Source organism: Neophocaena asiaeorientalis, unplaced genomic scaffold, assembly GCF_003031525.2.
Source record: "Neophocaena asiaeorientalis asiaeorientalis breed wild unplaced genomic scaffold, Neophocaena_asiaeorientalis_V1.1 scaffold680, whole genome shotgun sequence".
Taxonomy (NCBI): Eukaryota; Metazoa; Chordata; class Mammalia; order Artiodactyla; family Phocoenidae; genus Neophocaena; species Neophocaena asiaeorientalis.
The window spans coordinates 1,043,054-1,059,671 of NW_020171816.1; the positions used below are offsets into that span (position 1 = coordinate 1,043,054).

General features: G+C 55.8%; 1 protein-coding gene across 1 annotated transcript; it reads right to left on the reverse strand.

The window, feature by feature from the left end:
- Positions 1-65: 65 nt before the first annotated feature.
- P4HTM (prolyl 4-hydroxylase, transmembrane) lies at positions 66-15,043 on the reverse strand. The gene is made up of 9 exons (XM_024737796.1): positions 14,404-15,043; positions 14,106-14,187; positions 5,446-5,636; positions 4,490-4,586; positions 2,935-3,097; positions 2,190-2,375; positions 1,360-1,450; positions 1,041-1,164; positions 66-513 (listed from the first exon to the last, which is right to left on the reverse strand). The coding sequence occupies exons 1-9, from the start codon at positions 14,731-14,733 to the stop codon at positions 293-295; spliced, it is 1,485 nt and encodes a 494-aa protein (XP_024593564.1). The 5' UTR covers positions 14,734-15,043; the 3' UTR covers positions 66-292.
- Positions 15,044-16,618: the final 1,575 nt, after the last annotated feature.

Sequence of the window (16,618 nt, forward strand, 5' to 3'; positions counted from 1 at the left end):
GTGACGTCGCAGCATGCACCCGGCCGCGGCGCCCCGCCCCGCCCATTATGCCTGCAGCCTGTTCCGAGGTTCTCGGCCCTGCAGCTCCAAGCCGCGTAGTTTTATTTGTTGGGGAAGCACGGGGCTGTACACAATAAATAACATGGATATAGGAACTGTGCCCTAATCGCGGCTGGAGGTGGGGATGGGGCAAGACATCGGCCAGGCCTTTGGGCTGCAGCTGGACAGGGGTAGGGCCCCCAACCTCGGGCAGCAGGCGACCTGCGGCTGGGGACCGCGACGGACACTCCCCTCAGAGTTCCACGCGAGTGTCGCGGTAGGCCCGGTCCAGGGCCCACTCCGGCTGCGAGTCGGCGCCACTTTCGCGGGCCAGGCGCGCCATCTCCTGCTGGAACAGTGCCTGCCGCGCCCGGCTGGGGTCAACGTTGATCCAGTTGTTGGCGATCCACTTAGTGCCACGCGTGACCAGGCAGCCCCCGTGCAGCGAGTAGTCGTCCACGTCGCCCACCCAACCTAGGAGAGGAGGATGGTGTGAGCAAGGGAGGGGACCAGAGAGAATCTAGGCTGGACTGAGCTGAGCTTGTGGGCTGACCTGAGCTTGGCCTCATATTGCCCAAGTGCATGGCAAGGGTAGGCCCAGCTGTGCACACCTTCAGTGGCAATCATCTGGCCACAAGGCCTCCTTGGGGGCTCAGCATCTTTCTCTAGCGAATGCCTTATCAACACCACTGGCTCTCTGAAATCAGCTTTCTTGCTGCCCGGCCTGTCCACAGCCCTTCCCAGTCTGGGCTACTAAGGTGCACGTGTCCCCCGCCCCAGTCAGCTGGAAGGCTAGGGCATCAAGGAATGACAGGGTTCCAGAAAGCCCAGGAGGCTGCACAGGTACAGGCTGCTGAAGTCACTGAGGATGGTCTTTGGGAGGCACTAGGGGCAAAAAAACATTTGAAGGGCAGCCAGAAACAGCTCACCAGGGTGGCAACCAGGGCTGGGTAAAGGGAAGCTTCCCTCAAGGCAGCCCTGGCCTGGCCACAGGTCCTCACCTTGCCCATCAGGCAGGTAGTTGTACCAGAAGACTGCTGTGCCCTGGCGGGGCTTGACACGCAGGTTCCCCTTGTCACAGTGCCTCCGAGTGTCACGGAGGTCAACATCATCCTGAATCAGACCCTGTGGGCAGCAGAGTGGTGGGGTTTTCAAGCTGCCCTGACTGTATGGCCAGGAGCCTAAGGACAGCCAGTCAAAGGTGGCCAGAGGGAAACCAGTCAGATGTCCCCAGGGGCCTCATCCCAGGTCTGGGGGGGTATGTACTGTTTGCCCAAGGCCCTGCCATCCCACCAGAGTAACAGCCCGGTTGGCCCTTACCATTTCGTCATAGGTTCTGTTGTCTGCTACAGGAAAGACAGTCTCGCCCCCACCGGTGACGTTGTTCAAATAAAACAGCACTGTCATGTAGCTGTAAGGCAGGGGGACTGTTGAGCAGGTTCCCAGCTGTGGATGCTTCCCAGAGGCTTACCTGTGGGCAGGATAAGCTGCCCAGGTCCCCAAGGGCCAGAGGGGCAGGCTGGGATCAGTGACAACAGGGCAGGTCAGTACCGAGATGTCCCTAGCCCATTCTTCTTCCCACAAACCCAGTCTCTTTCTGTCAGTCACAATGTTTTTTATGGCCAAGATCACAGGTGCAATTAGCTAAATTACATGGCCCTGACCAAGGGCCAGCTGGGAAAGGTAGGCTAGCAGAAGCAGCAAGATCATGCAGAGGGCTGGTTGTGACTAGAAGGGGCTGAGCCAGAGCAGCCACTTGAAGAGGAGAGACCTGCCACCATACCTTGGCAGGGGAGGGGGGCATAGCTTCAAAGGGAGAAGCTGAGGTCTCCAGCAGTGCCAGCAGGATCAATAACCACGGAGGGAGCGGAAAGAATCAGGGGTCCAAACTTGCCCCTTGCCTGAGAGCTCTGGGGGCGGCTTTCAGTGTCTGTGGGTACCTCAGTCTGGCCACTGAGACAACATGACCACCCCTTTTGGGCCACTTGGTAAACAACCTGAGGGGAGAGATGGGGGTATCCTCGACCAGGATGGCCCAGCACTCTCCTGGCCCCATACCAAGGGGCAAGCCCACAGGGCAGGGCAGTGCTTGTGTCATCGGGGTGCCTGGTCTGGGAGTTGAAGACAGCCCTCAGGTGGGAGGTACTTGCCGGCAGGAGGTCTCGAAGGGTACAGACTCATTGGCTACCAGCTTGGTATGGGAGCAGATGGTCTCTGGGTACACAGGCCCGCTGTCCACATGGGCATGGTAGTGGCCTCCCTCGCCATACCGCACGACCTGCAGCGGCTCGCTGAGCTCCACGATCTCAGGTGACAGGCGGGTGAGGCGCAGTACCCTGGTGGGCAGCAGGCATTCAGCTAGGCAGCCCCATGCCAGGTGGCACCCTGAGGGAGCTGGCAAGGTGGACCCTGGGCCTGCCACAAGCTCTGCCCCTATTTCCCCTGGAAGCTCCTTAAGCCACCCCAGACTGGCCCTGTAAGAGCAGGAAGGGGTTACTCATGATGAGCCCTTCTCCCTGGATGCCAGAGACATCACTGGGTGGGAAAGATGAAATCTTCATTAAGTTGGGGGAGGGGGAGACACTCCCTCCAGGAAGGAGGCTGTTTATCTAAAACCCCTGGCTGCTCAGGGGCAGGGGGTCCTGTGGACAGAGATAAGAGATCACTTCTCTAATTAGCAGAAAACAAACATTCACTCTGTTTCTAATCCCAAATGTCTACTGTTTCCCACAATCAGGGCTAATTTGCTTTTGTTAATTGTCCCCTAATGAGTCCCAATCCTGGTCTAACAAGTGGAACTTAATCCTGAGTTGGTTAATCAATTCCGTTTTCTCAGTCTCAGCTAAGGACTTCTATGGGGGCCCTGCACCAGGGAGGACAGCCTCAGGTGCTCACCTCTGGCGGATGGCGCGCATAACGTGGTGGGCACCTTCGCCCTGGTAGAGCCACGTGTGGTGGCTGTTCCGCACCAGCTGGCTGGACTCTGCCTTGTGGCTCCTCATATACTTGTGAAAGTCGCGAAGGTCCATGTTGGAGAACTCCTGTCGGCTCAGCACTCCTGCAGAGGGCACCCATCATTAATGCCCACCAAGCCCATGTGGGGAGGGCATAGTGGGGAGGCTGCACCTTCCTACCTACCCCTGGCCTCAGGCACGGGGGGGCCATGTGCACCTGTCCCTCAACCTGGACTCAGGTCAGATGAAATTGGCCTCTGTCACATTAGGCCCTACGGGAAGACCCAGAGAAGCTCATTTCCTCAGTTTAAGCCCTGATTTTGCCCCCAAAAGGATGAAGCCCAACCCCCATTAGACTGGCCAGAGAGCAGGGTCTCCAAAGGAAGCTTAAGCCATATGGCCAGGACAGTAGGCCAAGGACTGCCCTTGGCCCTCCAGCCTGGCTCTGTAGAGCGTGATGGCCACTCTCTGGTCCTGTAGAGGGGGAAGAAAGAGAGCATTCAGTGTTGGGTTTTGTCCAGGGCCTTCCACACTGTAGGGTGTAAGCTGGGATCGGTCCCCAGGAGTTCCTTCGTGACCTTGGGTCTCATCCTGAGTGGAATACACCTGGCCAGTCCTGCCCGCTGGGTAAACCAGTCTACCTCAGCAGAGAAAGCCAGGCCACTCTCCCAAATGAGAACACTCTCCCCTGTTCCTGCTCAACCCACAAAGCTGGGCTGTATCCTCTTAGGGTTCTGGAAGAATAGCTGGTGTCTTTGCTACATGTTATCCTGGCTGACCAACTGACACACTTCCATGCTTCGGCCCAGATTTCTCTGAGGGTGGGAGCACTCGAGGGCTGTGAGTCTGTCACGAGCTCTGCACATAGGGGCAGTAGCAGCACGATGCCCCTCCAGCCACAGGTCCCAGTCAGATTCTTCACTGTGGGTTCACCAGCCACAAAGCCATTCTTCCAAGTCCTATTTCCTCAACTGGTCCAGAACTTGGACATGAGGGTAATAACTACACCTCAGAAACTTCCTGGGGGTTATTACCAAAGGCGAGGGTGCTTACAGGACAGCACTCCTGCCCACATGACCCCAAGCAGTTAGCATGACTCCAGGGGGGCAAGAGGAAGGCAAGGGGGACCTTGGTTAGACCAGAGAGGCCGACTGCTAGGGCAAGACCGTGTGCCTGGCTGGAGAGAGGCAGATGCCAAGCTGACCTCACTGTTCCTTTGCTCCCGCTATACCACTCTGCCCTCTGCCAGCCAGCAACCATACCTCCTGTACCCCAGATGCTGCCTGGTGAGGTCAAAAGAGCCTCCAAGAACTGCCCTCTAGACTGTCACCAAAGGGAATGGGAGAGTCTAGCTACTGCCTAATTCCCAGGGGTAAGGGCAAGGCTGGATCCTCACCTCCTCATCTCTGGCTACTCTAGAAGCTGGGCATAGAGGCTACCTGGCTTGGGGGGCAGGAGGCTCACAGCGACAGAACTGTGGCAAGGTATGAGCTCACCATCACCATCAGGGTCAGCCTTGATCGCAGAGTACATCTCCTGAATGTTCTCTGGAGTCATCCACCGTCCATTTCCCAGGCGAGTCTGGGCCAGGACCTAAAGCACAAAATGGTGCCTCAGTGGGGTGGCCCCAGTGATGGAGAGTCACCAGAGCACAGACAGCTGCCTAGTTCCTTCTGTAGGGCTGAGGGTTCAGGTGATAGGGCATGGGTGAGGACGAAGGACAGAGCCCAAGGTCCCTGAGCTGAAGTGAGGGTAGGCAGAGAGGTCTAGAGGCATCTGGGGAGGAAGCCAGAAGACAGTCAAAAGACCTGTGGGCCATGACCATTCTCAGCCCTGGTGGGACTGTGGCTTCCATGGGGAACACTGTCAGCCTATTGGAGGCAGAGCAAAGGACAGGCCTGTGTCCCACCCAGATACCCCAGGTGAGGTGGGGGAGGCCAGGGCCTGGGTGCGAAAAGGGAAGAGGCACCATGGGGAGGCCTGGCCAGTGAATGACCACCAGGCCCCTTAGGAAGATCGGGCTCCGTGAGGCACTCTATATAGGCAAGGGACCCTGCACCCCACCAAGACCTCTCTCAGAAGCCTGGGTGTGAGGGGCATGCAGAGAGAGATGCAGACTTCTGGCTTCCTCTGAGCTGCCACCCCATCCACCATGAATTCTGTGGGGCTCCCAGCAACAGCAGCAAGGAATCCAGACCACAGACAGCACACCACCTGGGAACTGTCGCAATAAATGCCATCACCTCCAGGTAGATTCTCCTGCCATCCTCTGGGGTTCCCAGGGCAGCAAGGGGCTCTCTAGGAGGGAAAGTGGACCCTGGGCATGCCCAAGTTGATCTGAGGTGGCATCTGACTCTTGGGGCCGGGGCCGAGCAGTACAAGTGACCTGGCCACCAGAAACAATTTTGGGCATTCCCACCCTGGTGCCTACTCCAGGCCCCAGGATCCCAACCTCATGGAGCTGCAGGCGACCATCATGGTTTTGGTCCAGCAGCTGGAAGAGGTCCAGCTGGCTGATTTGCATTGTGCCCATTGCTTCCTCATACTCTTCGGTGGGCAGGATCTGGCTGCGTTGTAACCCCTTCATCTGTGCCAGGTGGATGATGAGCCGACACTCCTCATCACTCAAGAAGCCAGGGATTTCTGCCAGAAGAGGTGGGGTGGGGGGTGAGGCCAAGAACCGGGCCAGGAAGCTGATGCACCAAATAAATACCTTCCTCTCTGCAGGGTTCTTGGGGTAGTCCCTGTCCCCTGCTGGTCACCAAGTCAGGAGGACTTCACATCTGCTCTAGACCGTGACCCCAAGGTCAAGTTGTCCTGCAAAGGTTAGCCAGCGTTTGGAACATGGGGCCTCTCTTTTTGATGCTGAGAGCACACAATTTCCAGGGGAGTCCTGGGAGGTGAGCCAGAGCAAAGCTGGGGATGGGCTAACCCACCTTGGAGTGGGACCAAAGGCCAGAGGGTGGACCTAAGGGGGGAAGGGGTGACCTCCACTCCTTACTGGGTATATATTTTAAAAGGGCGGGGGGAATGTTGGCAGGTTTTTGCTTTCATTATTGCTTTTCAGCATTGTTCAAATAAAAACAAAGTGAATACATCCAGCATTCTAGGTCTTGCCCTCCATTCTCTTGCACAAGTGGGTGCTGGTCATCCGTCCACTACTGAGTTGCCCAGCGCTGGGAGGTCAGTGGGGGTCACTCAGTATTTTAGCAGATGCTCTGAGAAGATGCCCCAGTGTCCTTTGCTTTGGGAACAAATGTACACTGAACGCCTACTCCACGCCTCTAAGCCCAAGTAAAGGCCAGTCGGGCCTGGGGCTTAGCTCCAGTGGCTGGATGACCCCACACCAGCTCCACAAGCAGGTCAGTGGAGCTGGAACGCGAAGCTCACACCTGGCGAGCCCACATCCCAGTGACTCCAGGCACTTCCAGGGCTGGAGCCTGGGCCTTGCTTCATTCTCTTGTTCCTGGGAGAGAGGACTTCCTTTGACGGGGCACAAGAGGCCCACACAGGAACTGACTGGAGGAAGGGCCATGCCGCCACTGTGACCCTTCAGAACTCCTGCAGAGTGGTCTGCCACTTTTCTGGGTTATTCTCTCAGCATGAAGTTCCAGTCATTGCCAAGAGGAAGGGAAATGGCCACTCGGAGCCAGGATTGGAGCAGTTTTTAATAGTAATCACAGCAGATCACACTTAGGGAGCACAGACTCTGTGTCCTGTCCTAAGCATGTCATCAACCCTGTAATGCGTATACTCGTCCTAGAAAACAGGCCCCATTAATTCACCCTTCCTCCCTGAGGATCCCCCAAGCACAGAGACATCAGCAACTTGGCCAGGGCCCCACAGGCTGTCGTACTCCAGAACCCAGGCTCACAGCCAGATTCAGCTTCCATAGGTAGGTGACCCAGATGTGATGACACTGAGGACAGGACAAAAGCCACCCCACCCCACCCCCACCTCTGGCCTGCCTGATCCCCTCAACCTGTCAAACCCAGAAAGGGTATGAGCCATCCACTGGGGGATCAAATTGCTAATCACCAGTCACCTCCTGATCATTTAAAAAGATAAACAAACAAGAAAAGTAAACCAGAAAAAGAAAACACAGGCCCAGGTTTCTTCAGTTTATTAGGTGCCAGTCATTCACAGGCCCAAAGGAGATGCCACCCTCTATACAGCCCCCTGCCACGTGCTATTCAAATGCAAACAGCCCAGGTCAGCACACTGGGGCCTAACCAGGTGGGTCTGAGCACATGGAAGCTGGGCAAACGTTGGCTCCTGGGGTGTGGGTATAGCCCTTATAAAGCCCCCAACCTCAGTGCACTGAGACCAAGGCAGAGAAAGCAGGTGATGGATCAAGGGCTGTGGCGGCTGGTGGCACTGGTGGTGCTGTTGGGTGACGGTGGGGCAGGGGCTCCCTGGGGCCCCACGCGGTGCATGGTCATTCCCCAAGCCATGGCGCTGTGCCACGACATTGGCTACACAGAGATGCGGCTACCCCACTTGCTGGACCATGACACAGCAGCCGAGGCCATCCGGCAGTCAGTCAGCTGGTTGCCCCTGCTGGCCAGGGAGTGCGACCCTGATGTGCACCTCTTCCTCTGCTCCCTCTTTGCCCCGGTGTGCCTCGACAGGTAGGGCAGGGGCTCCCAGGTAAGGGTGGGGGCCTCTCCTCAGCCAGGGCCTGCTCTGGAAGCTCTTCACTAATCATTGCTGTGTACCTATCAGTGACAGGAGGATGAAGGATTGTTTTGTCAGGGTGTTGCTGGCAGAGAGCGCAGATGCCCATGGGACACAGGAGACATAGGCAGGGGACTATCAATGGTGTGCACCCTTGGTCTGGATCCACAAATCAACAAGGGCTCTTAAATGTCAAGGTAGGGCAAGTGAGCAGCCCGCTCTAGGCTAGGGGCTGAGAACCCCTCTCCAGTGAGGTGTGGCAACTCTGTCTGCCCAAAGGATCCTGGCCAGAGATGGAGCCACGGCTCATCTGGTGGCTTTTTCTCTCAGAGTCCAGAGATTGCAAGGCTGATTCCTCTTCCCCAGCCTAACCTACCCCGTGAACAACAGCTCCCTCAGTTTCTTCTTTGCAGAGCCAGGGCCCTTCCTAGAGCCTCAGGGTGACCATGCCTGTAGCAGCAAGAATGGGCTCCTTCAGAAACTGAGGATTGGGCCCCTTTGCTCTTGGCCAACCCCAGTCCTGGCTAGAAACTGCAGTGTCCTGCAGGCCTTTCAGGACAAGAGGGAGGGCCCTGCTTTCTCCCTCCAAGATGGGGAGTGAAGGCCCAGAGTGCAGGGCCCCTCCCACAGCCCTCTCCCAGGCACTAGGCATCCACCGGAGCTGTAGGGGGAGATGCGCTGCAAAGGTGGAAAGCAGCCTGGGCCAGGGCAGGGGTGGGGCTGGGGATACAAGACAGAAGGGCTGGGAGACCCAGGGCTGAGGGCTAAGATTTCAGCAAGCAAAGGAGCAAGAAGCCCAGCTGCAGGGCTGTTGCTAGGTGACCAGGGTGTCGTTGCCCAACAACCGTGGAGTTTCTGGCCAGGCCTAGAGCTAGGAGCACACAGAGGCCCCAGCTTGGAATCCAGGAACCCTGGTCCTGAGCACCCGCTGCCCCTGACACTTTCCCTGCCCTGCAGGGTCATCTACCCGTGCCGAAGCCTGTGCGAGGCCGTGCAGACCAGCTGCGCCCCCATCATGGCCTGCTATGGCTACCCCCGGCCAGCCATCCTGCACTGCGGATGCTTCCCCGCCGGCCACGGCCTCTGTGTGGCTGCCATCTCCAACGGCTCCCGCCCGAGCCGCCCACGTGAGTCTCTACACAGCTTCTAGGCTGGTCTAACCCTTTCTCAGCCCCACAGGCTGCACCCCACCCTTTCAAATCACAACTCTCAGGGATCAGGTAACTGGGTCTCTCTGGTGGGAAAGAAGAGGGATAACCCACAGCGGCCATCCATCTCAGAAAGGGTAAAGAACAAGGGGAAAGTGGGAGAAACCCCTGCTGATGGCTCCCCTCCTCCACCCGGGGTCCAGGGGGAGCCTCACTCAGCTCCTCCCCCCAGTGCCGCGTGCCAGCTGCAGGGACTGTGAGTTACAGGACACCAGCTCGTCCAAGGAGGTCCTGGACATGCTCTGCGCTAGCGATTTTGGTGAGCCTCTGGTGCCCAGCACCCCTTACACCCCCTTACAAGTGGGTTCATTACAACTCCTGGCTTGGTGCTAAGACAAAAGAAAGAGGGGATACCCAAACATTATGCCTGATTAGAACTAAAAAATAAGTTCCTTTAATAATTGCTAAAAAACAACATCCCAGGAGGACAGGCCTTCTCTAGGACCCTGATTCCAAGAGCAGAACATCAGACAAGAGGGTTTGGCTTACCAGGTGGAGGGGAAGATGGGGATACTCGGAGGGGCCAGGCTCATCACCTCGGCCCTCTGATCCCATTCAGCAGTGAAGGTTAGGCTCTCCTGGCGCAGTGGGTCATCCTCCGGACCCTCAGACTGCGACCTGGACTCACAGCTAGAGGTGCTGAAGGTGGGCCCACTGCCCCCTGGGGAGCTGGCGCCTACTCTGCGACACTGGCTACAGCTGGATGCCACGTGTGTGAACCTCCTGCGCGGAAGGTATGCTGGGACCTACGTGCTGAGTGGGGAGGTGCAGGGTCACGGTCTGCTGGTAACCACGGCCTATGGTTGGAGCCAGGGCCACAGAAATCTGCAGCTGGCCATGTGCAGGTGGCATCGTCACCAGTGCCCAGAATAGAGTCAACCCAGGTGGGGAGAGCCTGGGACTTTATAGCCACAGCCTCTGCAGTGGCCACGCAGACCATGTGCTCCCCTGGACACACATAAAACGCTCTTTCTGCTGCCCTCCATGGATATTTGCAGACCAGAGTCCAGAGTAACTCCAAGGCTCACCCAGAACCAGCACAAGGCAGGGCAGAAGTCCACTTCTGTGGTCCTTCCTCCTGGAAAAAGTCAGCTAGCCTTGTGTGCTGGGCAGGCAAGACTACCTTTCTGAACTTCCCAGACCTGGGATGCCAGCCTGGCTGATGCCCTGCTTCTGCCCACAAGCCCCAGCATCCCAAGTTGAGCCTCAGGGCAGGCACAAAGCCTCAGGCTATGCTCACCCAGGCACTATGCTGCTTGTCAAGCCCCAGACAGACTCAATTATATCTTCCTGACCTTTACTGAGTCCACAATCCTGCCAAGCAGCGGGCCTGTGGAACAGCAGGGTGGTTCATACAGAAAACTGCATTAAGCTGCTTACAAACCTGAACTAATATGCATACTACAATTCTTTCCCTACTTCTGCGCTTCTGTCAAGAGAGCACAGTGGTCTTATGTAACTGCTTTATTGTTTTTTTTAAGCTGAAAAAGAATAGGTCTGGAAATCCTATAATAAAGCAGTTATGGTTTTAACATATATTGTTTTGTGTACTGGTATCAATTACTCATTTACCTTAAATAGTTAAGAAAGTGGACTAAAACTCTTGCTGGCCCACTGGAAGTGCCCCCTGCTGCTCTTGAAGAGGGTGCCAAATAAGGAGGCACCTGCCCAGGGTGATGGTGGAGGCCACTCTGCACACAAAGACAGGTGCTGGACTGGCTGAGAGTATCTAGTAAACCCCTCCAGCTGGCCAATAATTGTCAGCAGTAGACTCTGGCCGCTGGACACACAGCCATATCAAATCAGGCCTCCCACACATGCAGCTAACCTTTAGGGGCAAAGACACAATTAACAAATAAATACAGAAGATAGTTTCCAATGATGCTAAGCGCTGAGAAGAAAACGGAGCAGGCTGACGCAACAGAGAGCCTGGAAACCTCTTGAGACCAGTCTGAGGTGGAGAGAGGTCTCTGAGGAGGCGAGGTTTGAGCAGAGGCCTGATGCGGGGGAAGGCATCCTCGGTGAGAGCCAAGTCTGAGCCTTCTGGTGGAGGGAACTGTGCATATAAAGGCGCCAAGGCAGGACTTCCCTGGTGACGTAGTGGTTAAGAGTCCGCCTGCCAATGCAGGGGACACGGGTTCGAGCCCTGGTCCGGGAGGACTCCACATGCCGTGGAGCAACTGAGCCCGTGTGCCACAACTACTGAGCCTGCGCTCTAGAGCCTGCAAGCTACAATGACTGAGCCCGCGTGCTGCAACTACTGAAACCCATGCATCTAGAGCCCGTGTTCCACAGCGAGAGGCCACTGCAATGAGAAGCCCGTGCACCCTGAGGGGTAGCCCCCGCTCACCGCAACTAGAGAAAGCCCACACGCAGCAACGAAGAGCCAACACAGCCAAAAATAAATTAATTAAAAAAAAAAGGCGCCAAGGCAGCAATGAGCTTGGTGTCTGAGAATCAACAGGGGGTGAGTGAGGGAAGGGTGGTGGGAGATGAGGTCTGAGAGATGAGAGGGTCTTGGGGCACCAAATGAGACATAGAAGTGGAATGGGAAATCATGGAGGCTTTTAAGGAAGGGAGTGATGAGATCTGATCTGCAGTTTAAATACAGAATGAGTGTGAGGTGGAGGGGGAAGTGAGCCACATGAGAGAAAGCAATGTCCCTAGAGAGGTGACAGTGAGTCAGAACTGGAACACCTCCCTTCTGAACTGAACAGGACAACGGTCCAAATCCTTGGGAAATGCCTACCACAGTCAAGCAGGTATCCTCCAGGAACTCGGGGGGGGGCGCGTTTGTGGCCCAGGTCCCACTTACCAAATGTCTCTAGGAACAAAGGTGGGAAACAGGAAATTTACCCCAAAGGGAGAGGCTGAAGGTTACGTGCGGATTTCCCTGTGAAGTGGTGGGGTTCCCTTCCACAGAGATGGAGGCACCCTAGGGTAAAACCCAGTCCCCTTGCCCCAGCTGACACCCTGAACACTTACCCCTTGAGCCCTGGCATTTTTGGTCCCTGATGGTGGGTCACAGTAGGGCAAGGTGTAATAGCAGGCCCATTCTCCTTGGGCCCTGCCTGCCTCTTTAGGGCGACAGTAGGTGGATGGACAGGCAGGCACAGAAAACAGAGACACTGCTCCTTCTTGGGGTGAGGCTTCCTTCTTTGGATTCATCCAACACCACATTCAGGAACTGCCCCTCCTTGGACACCCTCTCCCCTGTGGTTAGCCTGTCTCACAACTGGACTTCTTATAATCACTGACCTCTTCCTCATTTGTCTCACCTCATTTCACCAAGCAGCAAGCCCCAGGACTTTCTGAGTAAAACCTGGGACATCTTTCACCAACAGACTCAAAGGTAGTGTAAGAGTTTTGGAGGAAGTGAGAACAACAATTAGGAAGGTCTTGCTGCAACTGCCCAGTTCTCCTAATCATGCCCTTTGTAATTTATCTGCACAAACAGAAACCCATCTGATGGCTTAACCAGAATCAGTTTACCTTTTGTCAAATCTCTTCTGCTTCCCATAATGTACTCTTGGTGACTTCGGGTCTGTGTTTCTCATTCTCTGCTTTGTAGGACTTTGACGCAACAAGCTGCATGTTAGGGGGTTAGGGTTAGGGGTTATGCCTCATGGCTCACTTAACCTAACATATATCTGAATTAAGTATATACGGGTCCAAAAAGGCTGATAAGAGAAAGTACACCCACCTCAATGTGTCCGTCTCACAACAGTGGAATAGTAATGGGGAGAGTTGTTCCCTTGCCTGGATCACCTGTTCCTTGACAGCCACCTGGCTTCATCCCACAGCTCCTGCGGGTCTGTGCTCAAATATCCTTCTCAGGGAGGCCCACCCTGACCACCTTACTCAGTTTCAACCCCAGTTGAAATTCTGCCTTACTTGTCTGTGATCACTTATCACCATCTGACACACCATGCGTGTTTATTTGTCTGTAACCTCATTCGACTGTCAGCTTCAGGTGTTTTTTGTTTTCCTATTTTGTCCAATTCTGTATTCCCGGCACCTGAACTAGTGCTTTGCTCAGACTTCAACATTATGCAATAATAATAATAATCTTTTAGTGCCTTCCCTACAACAGGACTGACATCCTAATCTATGTGAAATCATTCTCACAGGTCTAGGCATAATCCCCAACCAGGGCCCTCCGCCTTAGGGTTAACAGCATGCGCTCAGATGCTCTGCTTTGGTTCCCAGTCCCCTCCTGAAAGCCCCTTACCCCTTCCATCCCCCAGCAGCCAGGAACACCTCAGGTCTGCAGGTAAGTGTGTCACTGAGGCTGGGTACCCAGGACTGGGGTGGGAAAACCTATCTTGGGCAAGGTCATGGGTCTGGGGACCCCCATCTTGTTGGTACTGGTAGTCTTTGAAGGACTTCAGGTCTTCACAACTAGCACGTTGGCTTTAGAGTGCAGGCTGTAGAGAAAGTCTGCCTTGTTCTAATCCTAGCTTCACCCTGAACTAGCTGTGTGAGCCTGGCCAAGCAACAGGGGCTCTCTGTGCCTCACTTTCTCACCCACTAGCCTGACAGTGGGACCTACACACATCTCATAGAGGGGTTGTGAGAATTAAATGGAATGATCACATAAGTCTAGCACATAACAAGAGCTCAGAAAATGTGAGCTATGATGCTGGTTCCAAATGAGGTCACCCTGGAAGGCTCTGCCTACTGTAATGGCTGAACACAAAACTCCATCCTAAGAAGAATCCCAGAGTGCTGGTAGCAAAGGCTGGTGCCCTTGTGGGGCAGGTTTGGGGGCACCAGCTTACCCACATTTGGACAGCCTGCTTATCAGACCCACTTTGGGAGTGGAATTTCCCCTCACAGGTCCTGAGATCAGCTAGGACCTGGTTATCAGTCTGTCTGACCCTCCCCCCATTCTAGAATGTGACAGAATTAACCATGGCAGGGAGCCTCCAAAGACAGTTTCAATGAAATGTTTAGACACTAGCTTCTAGATCACATTGCTCAGCCCTGTGATGGAAGGATCAGCTGCAGAGAGTAAGGGTCACAGAGGGGAGTGTGGAAAGGTCAGCCTGTCACCCTATATTGGAGATGGGGGCGGGTACCTCACTTGGGGCAACCTCTGGGCGGAAAAGAAAGGGCTACTTTGAAGCAGCCATTTTCAAAACAGTAGTCACGTGGTCAAATGAGCCTCAAGGCAGCCACCAAATCGTAGCCCCTGACCCTTCCTGGGGGTGCCCAGCGAACTTACCGAAGAGCAGCGGCTTGAGGCTGAGGGTTCGGATGAAGTGATCCCTGTCGGCGACCAGCTGGACCTTGCGCTCATACCCCACCTAAGGGAAAGCGGCACAGCGGGCAGCTCGGGCGCCAGGCCCCTACGTGCGAGAAAGGAAAAGACGCCCCGGCCCGGTGGGCGGCGGCGGGCGAGTGAGGGGGTGCGCGCGGCAGGCCGGGACGGCGCAGGGAGCAGCGTGGAGCCCCGGGCTGACTGCCGGCCGTCTCGGGCTCGGCGGTGCAGGGACTGGAGCGCGCCGCGGCGGAGGCCTCACCTTGATGCCCTCCAGCCGCGTGAGGGGAGCCAAGGTTGGCGCGGGCCCTGGGCCCTGGGCCCGGCGCTGGGGCCCGGGGTCGCTGCTGTCGTCGCCGTTGCTGTAGTGTACGAAGAGCAGCAGCGCCAGCACGTTGCCCAGGTACAGGTGCACGAACACCATCAGCACCAGGAAGTAAGCGCGCGAGCAGATGCCGCGAGGCTTGCACAGCGGCCGGACCGGTGTGTCCTCACAGTCACCCAGTCCCGCCGCTGCCCCGACCGGGTCGTGCTGGGGCGGCGCCCACTGCGGACTCACAGCCTCAGGCCGCCGGCCTGCCGCCGCCGCCATGGTGCCCAGGTTGCGCGCGCACCCAGGGGAGGGGCCGCGGGGTTGTCAGCACCACCGCCGCTGCGCGGCGGTCACCAGCAGGGGGTTCCTGGGGATCCCGCGCCCGCGTTGCACTCAAGATCTCCGCTCCTTGAACCCCGGCCCACACTGAAGTTCCTCTTCCCGAGCTGGGTTATCGTTAGGAGGAGATGCACACTCCCCAGGGCAGAAGCCGTCCCCCAAATGTAGATGCAGACAAGAGCAGCACAGTTACAGGAAACCCCACTGGTAGTTCCTCCGTTCCCCGGTTGAGACGCACTTCCCTCTTCCCGGAACAGTATGGTCTGCATTTTCTCGCTCCCAGGAGTGGGGTGGCAACAAGGAGGAGGCAGTGCCAAAAGATGATTCAATATTGCGGCGGGTTGGGGCGCCGCGGAATCCGATGACTGCGCACATTGTGGTGGCGTCGGACCCAAGGCATTCGGCACTGACACTCGCCAGTGTAGGCGGCCAAGAAACGCCTTGGAGGTCTGCTCTGCGGTCGGTCTGAACCTCCCGGGAAGGGCTGCAGGAGTCAGGTCTTAGGAAGCAACTGCCTGATGTGCAGGGTCGCATAGACTGGGGACCCAGTCTGGAGTGGTCAGAGAGGGCTTCCTGGAGGAGCCCTGGCACCGTAACAGTAACCTGCAGGAATGCTGCAGGTGCTCAGGTTCACAGGAACACTCCTTGCCTCAGCGCTGGCACATATGAAGAGGGAGAAAGGGACTTTTCCGTAATTGAGACACCAACGCCTCGGAGGAAAGTTAAACCCAGATTATCCCCAAATATGGATGTGGGAGGACATACCAGTGGCCAAGTGCCCAAACCTGGTCATTTTCGTTCTCTGCTCACCCCCACCCCCACCCCCACCCCCAAGGTGGACATGCAGACAAGAGGAACATCATTGAGGCAGGTCCCACCGGTGGTTTGTCTTTACACTAAGACCCCCTCTCCCTCCAACTTCCTCCCAGACAAGTAGTGTGTGCATATTCTGGTCTCCTCAGTAGGGCAGCCCCATCTTCTTCTCTTGGAGATACTACACACAATGGCAGATTTCATCAGTGCCCAAGTATTGGGTTGGCCAAAAAGTTTGTTCAGGTTTTTCCATAACGTGTTGCTGAACTTTTTGGCCAACCCAATACGTGGGTTCATCCAGTCACCTTTAGGGACTATCTTGTCAATCTCCTTAGGAAACTAGAGAAGCACTGTCCAATGAAAGGAGAAGTTCTGGATGTTTTCAAGGAGGGGGGCAGGGCAGGTGGCAATGGGAACCTTTGGGGCTCAGCCAAAGCTGGGATGCTGACCAAATACCTCCAGTGGTCCAGCATCCTGCTTCAGATGGAGTAGGAACTGAGCTCCATAGGCAACTGGCAAGTCTGGACTCTCCCAACATGGAGGCAAAGACAGAGGCAGCGAGGACCTGGCCCTTCTTCCTGAAATGAATTCCAGATGTCATGGTTTTCTGGTATCCATGAATGAACGTTGAGACCATTTCCTTTCTAGCTTTTTAAAACCTATAATTAAATCACCACAAAATGCTCATGTTCCTTAAACTATTTTCCTGAACTCCATTCTCCTAAGTTCCTATTACCTGTATCCAATTGAGTTATACTTACTGCTATGCACAGCTAACATCACCAGAGGGCAAGCAGGTTGGGTGGGAAGTGGGGGGCACCTCACCCCCTTTCTGCTCTGCCTGCTATTGGCTATGGGAATTTCACAACCACAGCATAAACTATAATTTCTTGACCTTTTAAAAGCTATGGCCTTTTTGATATCTAAACCTCTTACCACCCAGGCTGGCTCACCTCACAGGGGTGGCAGTCCCATCTCAGTCATGATACATAGTCAAATCTGGGTCTTGTGC

Excerpts from the sequence above, each read along its gene's own strand:
- P4HTM (XM_024737796.1), bottom strand. The coding sequence starts at position 14,733 with ATGGCGGCGGCGGCAGGCCGGCGGCCTGAGGCTGTGAGTCCGCAGTGG. Across the intron at positions 14,188-14,403 it reads CGCGGCTGGAGGGCATCAAG|GTGGGGTATGAGCGCAAGGT; the intron begins GTGAGGCCTCCG and ends GCTTTCCCTTAG. Across the intron at positions 5,637-14,105 it reads CCTCAAGCCGCTGCTCTTCG|AAATCCCTGGCTTCTTGAGT; the intron begins GTAAGTTCGCTG and ends CTCTTCTGGCAG.